The sequence below is a fragment of the Abramis brama genome (assembly GCF_963993115.1).
Source record: "Abramis brama genome assembly, chromosome: 22".
Taxonomy (NCBI): Eukaryota; Metazoa; Chordata; class Actinopteri; order Cypriniformes; family Leuciscidae; genus Abramis; species Abramis brama.
In genome coordinates, this window is record NC_139984.1 from 909322 (window position 1) to 924261 (window position 14940).

General features: G+C 35.8%; 1 protein-coding gene across 2 annotated transcripts in view; it reads right to left on the reverse strand.

Moving 5' to 3' along the window:
• Positions 1-14940, reverse strand: part of l1camb (L1 cell adhesion molecule, paralog b) — a 103591-nt gene that overhangs the window by 40098 nt on the left and 48553 nt on the right. For both annotated transcript variants that reach the window (XM_084098965.1, XM_084098964.1), the window contains 3 exons: positions 3975-4118; positions 3626-3737; positions 2520-2680 (listed from right to left, as the gene is read on the reverse strand). In XM_084098965.1, coding sequence (XP_083955091.1) covers positions 2520-2680; positions 3626-3737; positions 3975-4118 — 417 coding nt within the window. The remainder of the gene's footprint in view (positions 1-2519; positions 2681-3625; positions 3738-3974; positions 4119-14940) is intronic.

Genomic DNA, 14940 nt, shown 5'->3' on the forward strand with positions numbered 1-14940 from the left:
GATAGATTAGTTAGAAATAAAGAAAGATAGATTAGTTAGTTAGAAAGATAGATAAGTTAGTTAGAAAGATAGATAGATTAGTTAAAAAGAAAGAAAGATAGATAAGTTAGAAAGATAGATAGATTAGTTAAAAAGAAAAAATAAAGAGATAAGTTAGTTAGAAAGATAGATAAAGAAAGATAGATAAGTTAGTTAGAAAGATAGATTAGTAAGAAAGAAAGATATATAAGTTAGTTAGAAAGATAGATTAGTAAGAAAGAAAGAAAGAAAGAAAGAAAGATAGATAGATAAGTTAGTTAGAAAGATAGATAGATTAGTAAGAAAGAAAGAAAGATAGATAAATAAGTTAGTTAGAAAGATAGATAGATTAGTTAAAAAGAAAGAAAGAAAGATAGATAAGTTAATTATAAAGATAGATAGATTAGTTAGAAAGAAAGAAAGATAGATAAGTTAGTTAGAAAGAAAGATAGATTAGTTAGAAATAAAGATAGATAAGTTAGTTAGAAAGATAGATAGATTAGTTAGAAATAAAGATAGATAAGTTAGAAAGATAGATAGATTAGTAAGAAAGAAAGATAAGTTAGTTAGAAAGATAGATAGATTAGTTAGAAAGAAAGAAAGATAGATAGATTAGTTAGAAATAAAGATAGATAAGTTAGTTAGAAAGATAGATAGATTAGTTAGAAATAAAGATAGATAAGTTAGAAAGATAGATAGATTAGTAAGAAAGAAAGATAAGTTAGTTAGAAAGATAGATAGATTAGTTAGAAAGAAAGAAAGATAGATAGATTAGTTAGAAATAAAGATAGATAAGTTAGAAAGATAGATAGATTAGTAAGAAAGAAAGATAAGTTAGTTAGAAAGATAGATAGATTAGTTAGAAAGAAAGAAAGATAGATAAGTTAGTTAGAAAGAAAGATAGTTAGATAGATAGATAGATAGATAGATAGATAGATAAAATAGTTTGAAGATAGATAGATAGATAGATAGATAGATAGATAGATAGATAGATAGATAGATAGATAGATAGATTAGTTATTAGTTAGAAAGAACATAGATAGCTTAAAGCTTAATTGAGTATCAATGGCTTCTAGCAGTTTACATTAAACATAGTTCAAACAGACATGGACCTTTGGTCAATGAAAGTCTATGGGAGTTTTATGATTTTTAATAGTAACTCAAATCAGTCTGAAAAGATATAGCACACTAAGTCAGAACAGTATGAAGGTCTGACCCGAGTTTGGGGTTTGTATAGTTAAAGCTCTAGGAGGAGTTAGAGTTGAAAAAGTTTGGGTCAGAAGAAGAAGAAGAAGAAGAAGAAGAAGTTTAAATAGGATTTCAGTAAGTTGGCTTTCTCAAGCCAACTTAATAAGCCTGTTAACAAGCAGAATCACTGAAGGAAAGAAGACAACAGAAAAAGAGACGAGCAGAAACACAAGAACTAACACTGACTTCAGACACAGTCTAAGCACATGAACAATGGTGACAATCAAATGTACCTTGCTGCAATGCATGCTGCATAGTACAAAACTCCCAGCATGCATTGCAACCTGAATAAATTATGCAACTGAATTGTCCTATTATTTTGTTTAATTCTAAATATTTGCTTTTATTTTTTGCTGTTGTTTTTGTTGTGAATTAGTTGCTTTTCTTTTTCTTTTTATCTTTTTATCTAAATATTTTTGATTGTCACCATTGAGATTCATGTGCTGATTGCTGATATCTGTGTGTGTCATCAAAGATTAATTTTTCGTGCTCAAGTTAGTGAAAGACTTCTAACTGATTGTAATAATATTGCTGGATCTTATTCAAAAGACATCAGTGAATTTATTTCATGACAATTATAAAAACATCAACAGGCAACCATCATCAGCTGATCTCGTTTCACTTTAGCTTTCTTTGCTGCTGCAAAAGTGTTTGACACACACACTGTCACAGCAGCCAAAAAAAGACAAAAGCTATAATAAGAGTTAAAAGCCCAACTAATAGAAACACTAATCACTGTTATGGTGACTTAAACCTCTGTTAATTCTCAATAAGAACGTCTGTAGACGTGTGACAGAAATAAAGTCAGTCTGGTTAGTAATAAGTGAAGCTGGTAATGCTGTTTGTGGAGTTGTTTAATCCTCCTCTGCTGAGATCTTCACAGATTTAATGTCTACTTTTCTCTTCAGTTGATTTCATCTAAGGCTGTGACTGAAGTCAATTGTAGTTCTTGTGTTTTTTTGTCTCTTTTTCTGTTCTCTGATCTGGTTGCTATGTGGGTAAACACTGTCAAAAAACAGTTATTTGGCTAACAATAAACAAGGGCCAGCGTGGCTTCGTTGATGGAAACCTCAAAAGCTCAAAGAAAAGAAAGCTGTTCATCCACAGTTGGTTTACATTATTACATTATTACATGTTTAAAAAGTATTTTCAGTGTAACAGATATTAAGGTAAGGTGTATTAAGAAAGCACATTGTTCAGTTTTGATCTATGCTACTTGTGATGATGATTTTCTGATGGATATGGACACTTACTCAAGACCTTCAGCTCAGCACTGATGCTCCTGTTGCTGTGTCTCACTGAGCATTTGTAAATGTTGCTGTCCTCTCTGCTCACGTTACTGATCTGAAGACTTCCATTGGTCATCTGAGACATTTTAGGATTAGCATGAGCTGGACCAATGTCTACAATCTCCCTGCAAACATTAAGTCGCACTGGATTAAACACACAAGACAACATCACATCTGAGCATCTGGCAGACAAACCTCAAACCCCCATTCATACTGCTTTATTATTAGTGCATTCATCTTTCTCAAGTATAGGTTATAAGCTGCTCCAGATGTAAACATCTTTAAAGTGATTTTTTTAATGAAACAAATATAAAGTAATCAATTTATAATTAATGTTGTAAAACTCTTGAATTAATATTCCCGTGTTTGTTGGTGGCCATGCACTGATAGACTGCTCTTGATTAAACTCTTTCCCCGCCATTGACGGAATTTTCCGGCTTTCCGTGTTTTCACTGTTATACGGTAGGGGGCGCTATTACACACCATCTGAAAGAGCTCTGAATCTCCTGATCAAAACACGGAGTAGAAGATGCAGAAACAAGTGATCTCATATATAATCATATGCCTATGTAAAAAAGTTAAACAGCATATTAATCAAAACTGCCTAATGTTATTGAATGAAATGTCAACCCAGGACGAGCTATAGGATGGTGTATTAGGGGTGTTGATGGACTCAATTTACTCCATCTATGTTTTGATCATCGGTCTGAATCCCTTCTGGATGTAGTTTTTGACAAAAACTTGAGTTTCTCAGCTTTTTGTTCAAAATTTAGTTTTTATATGAAACTTACCCACATTCAAGTGTTGATAATAAAGAATGCATGAAGCTAGAATAAAACAGATTTTTTTTTTCTTTAAAAGCAGAGTCTGTTCTTTCTTTTGATGTATTGCATGTTCAGATAGTCATACAAACAAATTCTGAGCGCCATGAAATGTTTGTGAAAATTATCAAAAACGCTGGCAACTTTTTTTTTTTAAACACAGGCGGGGAAAGAGTTAATTGAAAACTACATAGAAGATTATATGCATCATTGCTAAGTGTGTTGGGAAAATATACAACACATGCTCACCAGTCCACTTTGGGTAGCGGGGAACCGAAGGTTCGGCACTCCAGCAGGACGGTTTGCCCTTCTGAGGCACTGTACACGAGCCCGTCCGCCGTCAGGATCTGAGGAGGCAGCTCTGACCGACACAAGGCCAGGTATGGCCGTTATAGAAATATCTCTCAAAAAACAATCAGTATGTGGTTATGTTGGCATGAATGAGGTCCAAAAAGATGTTCTGCTCCTTTTTAAGCACACATTACATCGTTTGAACCCTTTCTGGAGTAACATCATTCCCATCCTTTCTACCGCGTTGTGTGAACATGCACTAATAATCAAACTGCATTTGATCAAAGTTTACACTAATAACACTCACCAGCAACATGGATGTGTGTGTTGACCAGGATACTGCCGTGTTTGTTGGTGGCCATGCACTGATAGACTGCTGTATCGCTGTACTGAACGTTGGTCAGGATCAGAGTCCCAGAACTCACATGCCGTCTGGGGTCCACATCCGTCCCTACAACACACAGAGAACCACAGAAGCCTTTAGGTCTAGAAGGAGAAACATTGTCTGAAAATATTGCAAAATATTGCCTCTGCTTAAAGACAGCCTTTCCCTTCTGCAGGGATCCATAACAGACAAAGAGCTGATCTGAGGTCCTGAATGTGTGCGGTCTACATAGACAAGTAGAAGGGCTGCCTCTGCGACCTTCGTAAAGACGTGGGGCAACAGGGTCAGGCTGAAGGGGAGGACCTTGGACTGGTATGCCCGTCCCTCGAACGCAAATCGTAGGAACGGTCTGTGCCAAAGGAGAATTGAGGCGCTCGATCCCAATTCGTCAGTTACTAACGTAACTCGTAGTGATTGAATGAATGGGAACCTGATTTCACCAAGTGCAACATGTTCCTGGATCAAAATTCCATTCAACCAATCAAAGATTTGAGGGACAAGAGTTTAGGCTCACAACCAGGATTTGGTGATTCAACATCAGCGTTATTCAATATCCCCATATAAATGGCGACGCACGGTTAGCGTCTGGACGTACGGACAACCTTAAGACGCAATATGCGTCATTTCCGATTCTTCTTCCTGTATCCAAAGACAACAACAACAGCAGCAGCACGCGGATAATGAATAGTTCAGATAGCGATCGCCTTTGTTTGCGCTTTCCTCCTCGCTCCACAAGTGTGGTGCTGTGCTGCGTCTCGCCATGTTTACCTCTACTTCTTGTTTACTTCCGGTATACTGCACGCGGGTTTTTGTATGCGCCATCTCTACTCAAAAGACCAAGATTCCTTGCGAATAGAACATGCGCAGAACACAAATCAATGTTCCTTTTGATGGGGATATGCCGATACGCGTTTACATGACCAAATATTCGGGTTAGAAAAGGGGTACCCCAGGGATCATATCCGGGTTTTTAAAAACCGGGATATGAGCATATCCGGGTTTTTGCCGGTGTTTACATGGCCGTGCGCGACCGGGTTATTGCTAATATCCCGGTTTTGAACGGGTTATTGGCTGCATGTAAACGTAGTCATTGAAGAACAGAGAAACACAAGAACTACAACTGACTTCAGCCACAGCCTCAGATGAAATCAACTGAAGAGAAAAGAAGACATTAAATCTCTCAAGATCTCAGCAGAGGAGGATTAAACAACTCCACAAACAGCATTGCCAGACTGACTTTATTTAATTTCCGTTTTAATGAAATCAATAGTTGTATTTTAAATCACCATGATGGTGGTTAGCGTTTGCTTTGGTTGGACTCTTGACCCTTAACTTTTTAGCATTAAATTTTCTCTGGCTGCTATAATTGTGTGTGTGTATAAAGCACATTTGTTGTGGCAAAAAAGCCATGAGAAGATTAGATCAGGTGATGTTGGCTGTTTATTGATGATGAAATCATCATCATGTAATTGCTTGAATCTTTGATAATGTTTTGATTGTATATGACTTGTGTTTGTAATGTTGATTTATAATAGAAGCCATGTAATTTTACAGCATGAGAGCAGTGTTGTTAATCAAATAATATAAAGGATTTTAAAAACATTTAGTGCATTAAACTTTTTCCTCTACATTATTACTTGGACATCAAGAATCAGTGTATGACTCTCAACAATGGTGACAATCAATGAAACGCTTCATGCTGCAGTGCATGCTGGGTACCACCAATCAAAACTCACCCATATCTCCCAGCATGCATTGCGACATTAATAAATTATGCAGCTGGATTTTTTGTAGCTTGTTTTATGATCAGAGTCGATCTGATTATCTGGATATTTTGTTTGATTGTCACCATTGTTGAGATTCATATGCTGTTTCTTGATGTCTGTGTGTGTCTAAGTAATGCCATGGATTTAAGTTTTTGTGCACTAAGTATTTTTTAAAAACCTATTTTAAATAATATGTATTTGATAAACAACACTGCTAGATATACTGTAGAATCAAATTACTTCTATTATGAACAAAACAATATTTTGTCGACCCCTGGGGTGATCTGCCGGCGTGATCTGCTCGTTTTTTTTTATATCAGTGCAAAATACTCTGTTGATTTTGATTTTACATACTTGTGTTGTACATCATTCAAAACTGTTAAATGTCTTCTTTTATTTGTGTACACTCATAATAAAAACAAAATGTTGTGTTTTTCGTAAAACAAAGAAAATAAACATGATGCGCGTTCTGCCGTCTCTCTCAATGAGAAACTCATTCTGAAACGCGACAGAAAATGACCTGTAACTCAGCGAATGTTTGTCACACAGACTTGAAACGCATGTCTATACAACGCTTGGAGTCTCTATTTTTAAAGTATGTAAATTATATAAAAAACAAATATTCTCTGTTTAAGTAATCCGTAAGAAAGCAGCGGCATGTACAGTTTCTCAAACACGTCCTAATTAAAGTTAATGTGACCACACCCACGAGCGCACGTGCGATTGACATGCAAATGATCCACGCGGCAGAACACAGACCTGTAAACGCCCTCATCACCTCAAAACAAAGAATAAGACTGAAATGGAAGACTGTGCTGTGCTGTGCTGTTTACCTTGGATTTAGCCTACCTCAGAAGAACGCGATTTGAAGATGAGAAGATTTTTAAGGTAATTCTTGTCTTACTTGTCGTGTGCCAGATTAAAATGTATGTTATGAAATGAGTTTGGAGTAAAAACATGAACTAAGCCTAATATCGTACATGCATCTATAAATATACAGAAACATGTTGAAATATGAACTAGACTGGTAGGCAACCTTTCTGTGCTAAATGTATATACTTCGTATATATTTCACTCAGTTTTGATTAGCTTATGACACTGATTATAATGCTAAAATACTTCTTTATGCGTAATGTAGCTTGTTTGCGAATATCTGCTTAGGTTATATAATGTGATTTAGTGCAAATATGTTTCAGCCTCCGGTAAAATATGTGATAGCCTACTGTCTACATTATATTTTTATATAAATGCTCGATTTTGGTTAGCCTATGACACGCTTCAATAGCCTACTGCCTTATGCACAGATGTTTGTGAATACCGTGTTTACTGTTAACTGTGTTTGTGGATATCTGCTCAAACGTAGATATGTATATGGTAACCATAATGTTTTATATTTGAGTGCGATCGCGTTTGAATGTATCATATTTTGGATCGTGATCACGTTTGAATGTATCATATTTTGGATCGTGATCGCATTTGAATGTATCATATTTTGCAGCGCGATCGCGTTTGAATGTATCATATTTTGGATCGTGATCGCATTTGAATGTATCATATTTTGCAGCGCAATCGCATTTGAATGTATCATATTTTGGATCGTGATCGCATTTGAATGTATCATATTTTGGATCGCGTTCGCGTTTGAAAAGCAAACAGCTTCATGTTTTTACTATTATCTCATTTCATATCGTCATAACGAATGGAAACATTTGAAGTAACATGATAATCAATATATTTTTCTCTAGCTTAGTTGTTACTGACATCTTTTGGAAGATTTATACTGTTATAGGTTATTATTATTTTATCCAGCACTGCGCATAGCTTATGCCTACAAGGCACAACAAACCTGGTGTTCACTGTTCATTATATATTGTTGGAAACATTTGTGTGTGTGTGTGTGTGTGTGTATTCTGTGAATTTTAAAAAGCAATTTTAACCAGAAAAATCTAAAATTTATTCCCAAAATCGTGCAGGCCTTTCTCTTGATATCAGTATGTTCACTTTTTTTTTTCAGGGCCCAGATGAGTCCTGCTGAATTCAACATTCACATGAGTCTCTGTACATGGTAAAGTGAAAATCAAACACCTTGGAAATGAAAGGTATGTACAATGTTTTTAGGAATGGCACAAAGGTCTCTGTCTTTGGATCATTGTTTTCAATAAGAGCTTTTTGGCACTTGTTGTGTATCTTTGGACGATGCTGTGTTGTAAATAAATCCAAACAATTTAAAAGCCATTCTTTTTTAAATCTCCTCATTTACAGTATTGTGCAAGGTTGCTCAGAATGATAGGGGCCTGATAGCTCCTAATAGGGCCGTTAGGGGAGGGTCTTTGTCTTTCTCAGGTGAGAAAAGCTTACATATTAATGAGCTCTCGCATAAGGCTTTTTCACACAAAACACGTCGTAAAATTTTTAAATCAATATATTGTCTTATCTGAATGAGCAGTCAGGGTGATTTTCACATTGTTTTAGAGCAAATATTCTAGGCTACGTGATACAATTTTCAAAAGTCTTGTGAAGAAATAATCAGTATGGGTTTCATGGCCTTATTTCAGTGAGAATTTTTTTTTGTCTTTTCACAAACCACGCATAAATGTCATTATCTCAAAACTACAAACTTTTACATACATGCTGTTGATATATTATTGTAGCAGAGTTTGTGCTGAATACAGTGTAATTAGACTTTAGCCATGAAAATGTCACAAGTAACAGAAATAACCAGAAATGTCAGAGCATGTCAGAACACCTCCAGGGCCCAGAAAACAGCTCAGACCTCAGAGGGTTAAAACCACAAGTCCTATATAATTAAAGCATTAGATGCTGCATAAGATCAGGGATTCAGGCAATTACATGATGATATCATCATCAATAAACATCCAGCGTCACCTGATCTCATTTTCTCATGGCTTTAGCTATAACAATTGTGTTTTATAAACACACAAATATAGCAGTCAAAGAAAAGTTTACACTAAAAAATCAAGGGTCAAGAGCCCAACTAAAGCAAACGCTAACCACCATCATGGTGACTTTAAAATACAACTATTGATTTCATTAAAACGTTAATTAAATAAAGTCAATCTGGTAATGCTGTTTGTGGAGTTGTTTAATCCTCCTCTGCTGAGATCTTGAGAGATTTAATGTCTTCTTTTCTCTTCAGTTGATTTCATCTAAGGCTGTGGCTGAAGTCAGTTGTAGTTCTTGTGTTTCTCTGTTCTTCAGTGATTCTGCTTGTTAACAGCAGGTGTTCATAATTAATGCTCAATCACCACTTAATTATCTCATTAACTTCAACACTGCTTCAATGGTACTTTAACTCTGTAGTGTGCACACATATGAACACTGAGAAGTGTTAATTTAACATAGGCGTTTTTCTGTGTACTATTACATACATCTTACCCCATTTCATTTACATATGACTAACATATATGAATCACATTCAGTTTATTAATACAATTACATAAATCGTATCTGTTTCATTTATATATGACTTAAAAATATGAATCACATTCAGATTATTAATTGGTTTATGTTAAAACTATGTAATCCAAATGTATGGAAATTTTATATGCAATTCAAATACATAAATCGCATGTTTAGACATTATTTTTTTTTTGAGTGCACTTGCCTGACGGCTCATGCTACTGCTAACCCGGACGTCGACGTCACTTCAGTGATTTGGGAAAAGCCTGTAAAAGTCCTGGCAGAAAGCGATGCAAATCGATTGCTTTGTAGTATTTTCATTTTGTACTGTTTAACCCTCTAGGGTCGGTGGTTGCGCCGGTGTCAGTGCAAAAGAGACTACTCTGTTGATTTTGATCTTACATATAAGTGTTATACAAAATTCAAAACTGTTAAATGTCTTCTTTTATTTGTGTACACTCAAAATAAAAACAAAATGTTGTGTTTTTTGTAAAATAAAGAAAATAAACATGATGCACGTTCTGCCGTCTCTCTCAATGTGAAGTTCATTCTGAAATGCGACAGAAAATTATCTGTAACTCAGCGAATGCTTGTCACACAGACTTGAGACATAAGTCTTTACAAAGCTTGAAGTCTATTTTTAAATTATGTAAATTATTTCAAAAACAAATATTCCCTGTTTAAGTAATCCGTATGAAAGCAACGACATGTACAGTTTCTCAAACACGTCCTAATTACCTCTAATGTGACCACACCCACGTGCACACGAGTGATTGACATGCAAATAGTCCACGTGAAGGAACGCAGACCTGTAAATGCCCATTACCTCTAAACAAAGAATCAGAGCAGAGTTCTCAAGTCTCATGCATTGGCCGTGAGACACACACAATTCAACCAGTTCACACGCTCACACGCCACACCGTGTATTTCTCACGCTGAAAAGGCAATGCCAACCAAGTTGTCCTGCAAGCTTTATATATTATGTTGTATACGAGGCGCAGGCACACAAAGTGAAGTTTCCTGCCGCCAGCACGTATCTCGGCCAGATTGCGTTCGTTACTAGGCAACATAGATGCGCGAACACACGGAAGTTGACGGAACATTCTCGGCCACCGTACGTTCGTTACTAGGTAACCAACAACATCGCGCGAACACACGTCGTGATAGAGAAGGTAACGTTAAGTTGGAAGAAAGCTCGTCTAACATTTTTAGGCTAGAACATATGAAGACTTCAGATGCAAAAGCCTCTAAGTGCCATCTGACATTTTCTTCTAAAATTAGTATTTTTATTGCCATTAAAGTGAAATAAGTGAACATAAACATACAAGCTTGATAAAAATGATCATTCTAGAAGGAAATTTCAGATGGCATTTAGAGGCTTTTGCATCTGAAGTCTTCATATATAGCCCATCGTATACATTATTATTGATGCAGTCAAAAACTACTTTGCAACCAGGCCAGAAGCTTTGGCTCAGTTTGGCTAGCTTACGTTATCTGAAACTAAGAGAAATGTTAGTGGGTATGGGAAGGAATGAAGATGTATTTCTTCATTTTATTTTAAATTATATATTATACTGTATTAATAGTCTTTCTAGTTACATTAAGGCTACATGTATTAAAGCAGAGTGCTCTGGGTAATATTTTATATCATGTCAAAACATACATTACCCCTGTTATCATGGCATAAAAAATGTGCAACAAACACTTACAACACAAAACACATTTCATAAGCTGGAGTGTGTACTCTTGTGTACACACACACACACACACATACACCTTAATACTCTAATATGTAATTTGTTCACAATGTCCCACCACACAATAAAGCATTATACCATTTCGACTAGACACATTCAAAATGCAAAAAGATTTGTTTGTAATTTTTGTTTGTAATTTTGAAATATAACATTAAAGTGTATATTTGATGTGATGAATTGCTCTGTCATTTATCAGATTTACCAATTGTTATCATTTCAAATTGTGCTGGTAAATTATGAACAATGGGTAAAATTGGGGGGCGGGGATGGGCGGGGGCGGGGCTCCATTAGGGCCCGCATGTGATCTCACTCCAAGCTTTTGATAAAACTTGAGAACCCTGATCAGAGACTTCAGTTCTCCTCTGCTTTTCATCGAGTTTGGAAGACACATTGTGTTTGTGCTGTGCTGTCCTGTCCTGTTTATCTTGGATTTACCTCAGAAGAATTAGAAGAACGCGATTTGAAGATGAGAAAGATTTTTAAGGTAAGACATGTCCACTCATAATAGTAAGCATGTTAATGTTGTATAAACTTTACATTGTAGAAACTAGTCAAACTGGTGCCAGACTAAAATGTAAGTTATGAAATGAGATTGGAGTAAAAACATGAAGCCTAATGCTAAATTTATGTACATGTACGACACAAGGATGTTTTTATGTTCGATAATAAAACACAGCATGATATAAAAGTAGGCTAGTATGAGTGTTTACTCTAATATGGTGAATATTATAATGTTAAGACCCGTGTTTACTGTTAAATACTGTGTTTGTGGATATCTGCTCAAATGTAGATATGTGTAATGTGGTAACAATAATGTTTCATAGTTTGGAGCGGCTCAATCACTTCAGTAAATGTTCTCTGCACGCGCTGTGAGTTTGAATCACTCGCGATGCGAGTTTGAAAAGCAAAATGCGCCAAACATTAGGCTTCATGTTTTTACTCCAATCTCATTTCATAACGTCAATAACGAATGGAAACATTTGAAGTAACATATGATAATCCATAGGCTATATTTTTCTCTAGTGTAGTGTTACTGAAGTGTTCATTTTTAACGATTTATAAGCTGCATGCTATAGGCTATTGTTATTATTATTTTATGCAGCCCTATACGTATATGCCTACAAGGCACAACACACCTGGGGCCCTATTTTAACGATCTGAAACGCAAGTGTCAAAGCGCAAGTAACTTTGTGGGCGGGTCTTGGCGCTGTTGCTATTTTCCCAGCGGGATAAATGACTCTTGCGCCAGGCGCAAATCTAAAATGGGTTGGTCTGAAGTAGCTTCATTATTCATAGGTGTGGTTTGGGCGTAACGTGAAATAAACCAATCAGCGCGTCATCTCACATTCCCTTTAAGAGTAGACGCGCTTTGTTCTAAAGCGGATTCCTATTATAACGGCCGATTTGCCAGACGCGCGCCAGGAGCGGTTCACAGCCAAGGAGAGCAACGCTCTCGTCAGGGATGTTGGGGATGGAGAAACCCACCCAAATTAACTTCGGTTAAAAAGGCGTATGATAATTTGGGTAAATGTGTAAGCTAGATGTATGCTTTTATAATAAATTGTCTATCTATCTATCTATCTATCTATCTATCTATCTATCTATCGTAATAATGTATGATTTGCAAAAATGAAAACTGCTGCTTCTGTGTAGATGAGAATGCACACGCTACATTGATTATGGCCAAGCATGCGCCCTTAAAATAGCATATGAATAACATGCGCAACGCGCCACTGACTTTAAACTATTTTTTCCTGGTTAGTGGCGCAATTGTTTTCTAAATCTGCAAAATAGCATGAAGGAACGTTTGCGCCGGAACACGCCTCCTTTTTTGCGCTGAACCGCCCAATGAGCGCAAGTTCATTCCCTAGTTTAGCGACGTGCTTCTGTGGAGGGAAAAGCGCGCTTTGCGCGGGTGCAAAATAGGAATGATACATGCGTCAGTGTACAAAGTCAATTGCGCTGGGTGCAAGATAGGGCCCCTGGTGTTCATTATCTATATCTATCTATATATATATGTATTTTGTACATTTTAAATCGCAATTTTAACCAGAAAAATCTCAAATGTATTCCCAAAATTGTGCAGCCTTATAGTTTCTCTTGATATTAGCTGTTTTTTTGTTTGTTTTTTTTTGTCTTTTTTTGTTTCGAATCAATAAATTTAACTTTTCAAAAGTTTTTATTTTTGACAAATATTAAACTAGAGACAAAATTATGAAGATGGTGGAGTTGAGATTCAAACTCGGAACGCTTGAAGCCCCGTGAGGCTCATATTGTAGCATAGACCACACAGCTATCATCTGAACGCTGTCTTATGAGCATGAGCTTAACGTCTTACTCTCATGAAAAGCCTCATTGTGGTTACATTTTTCTATTGCAATGCTTTATGTTGAAATGTTTTCATTATTTATTACAGAAAATTATACTAATCATAACAATCTACTGTAAGCCTATTTAATTCTTAATAAAGAATGCTAAAATACAAATGGTCTCGACTAACATCGGTTAGCAAGTCCTGACAATGTTTTAATTTTACAATCATTTAGTTTAGTTTATTTCACTGTTATGTTTCAGTTAATACATCTAGGCCTCCTAACAAATTAAAATAACACAAAGTAACCTATTGACATGCATAGCCTTTCTAAATTATATAAAAACTGGGCACACAATGTTAACGTTTAGCCTACTTTGCTTAAATTTGATGCAATAGAAGCCTATATTTGTGTCGGTTCAAAATTTGTACTGTAATTTCAGTATTGTGATTATGAATTTGTTTAACTACAATGATTCACTTGAATGTATCTTCTACCAGTTCTCAACAAGCCACGGCAGATTACGCAATAGAGAGAATAAACGTCTGTGATAAAAGTCTGTGCTTATAGCGCCACTTAGCGGTAGAAGGCAGCAAATACACATCCCCAATTTTACCGCTGCCAAAGTATTATTCTGGTTGAGTACCAACTGTATGACAGAAATAAAGTCATACTGGTTAATAATAAGTGTAATAATGTGTAATGGCTGGAAGTCAGTTGTAGTTCTTGTGTTTCTCTATTTTCTGTTCTTGTGTTCCTCTTTCCTTCAGTGATTCTGCTTGTTAACAGCAGGTGTTCATCACTAATGCAGTACACTAATAACCAATTATCTCACTGCAACACTGCATCAATGTTACTTTTACTCTTTGTAATGTGGCTTTTCATGTGGGGTTGAAAGGGTAAAACAATGAATGTATTTTAACAGTAATAAAACTGTAAGTTATAAAACAGTACTGTAAAAAAATTGACTGTAAAATTTACAGCAACTTACTGGCAATTTTGGTTGCCAGTAAGCCTGTAAATTTACAAGATTACTGTAAATCATCAACTACAATTATACTGTAAAAATACAGCACACCTGTAAAAGCAGCAAAACAAGAGCGTCTGTGAATTTACAGTTCTTTAATGTAATCTTAACAGTATGAATTAAAACCTGTGTAAACTCTGTGTAAAATTTAATTTGAGTCCACTACAAAAAAAAAGAAGAATATTTCTAAAAAAAAAATTATTTTTTGTAGTGGACATATTTAAATGAGTTAACAAAACATCAATTTAATTCAATCCTCTTGCAGATAATTGTTAGTTAACAACAGCACACATGCATGAGACGAAGAACTTAACAAAAAAACATCAATGCATCAGCACCAACACAGTCACTGTCTTTAAATAAAGCAACCAGCAGCATATCATCAGTGTTTCTCTGCTCATCCTGGACTGAGGCACAGGCTCTACTCTCCAGCTCAATGATGACCGACAAAACTCAACAGAAAAACGCTTTAACCCCTTGCTCATCACCCCCAATTTTGGCAAGGGCTGCATACATGACATACCCAAAATAAAAAGGTTGCTGCTCATAAGTCATTCTGAATAGACACATAACCAACATATATTTAGAAAGCCAACCCTTAAGAGT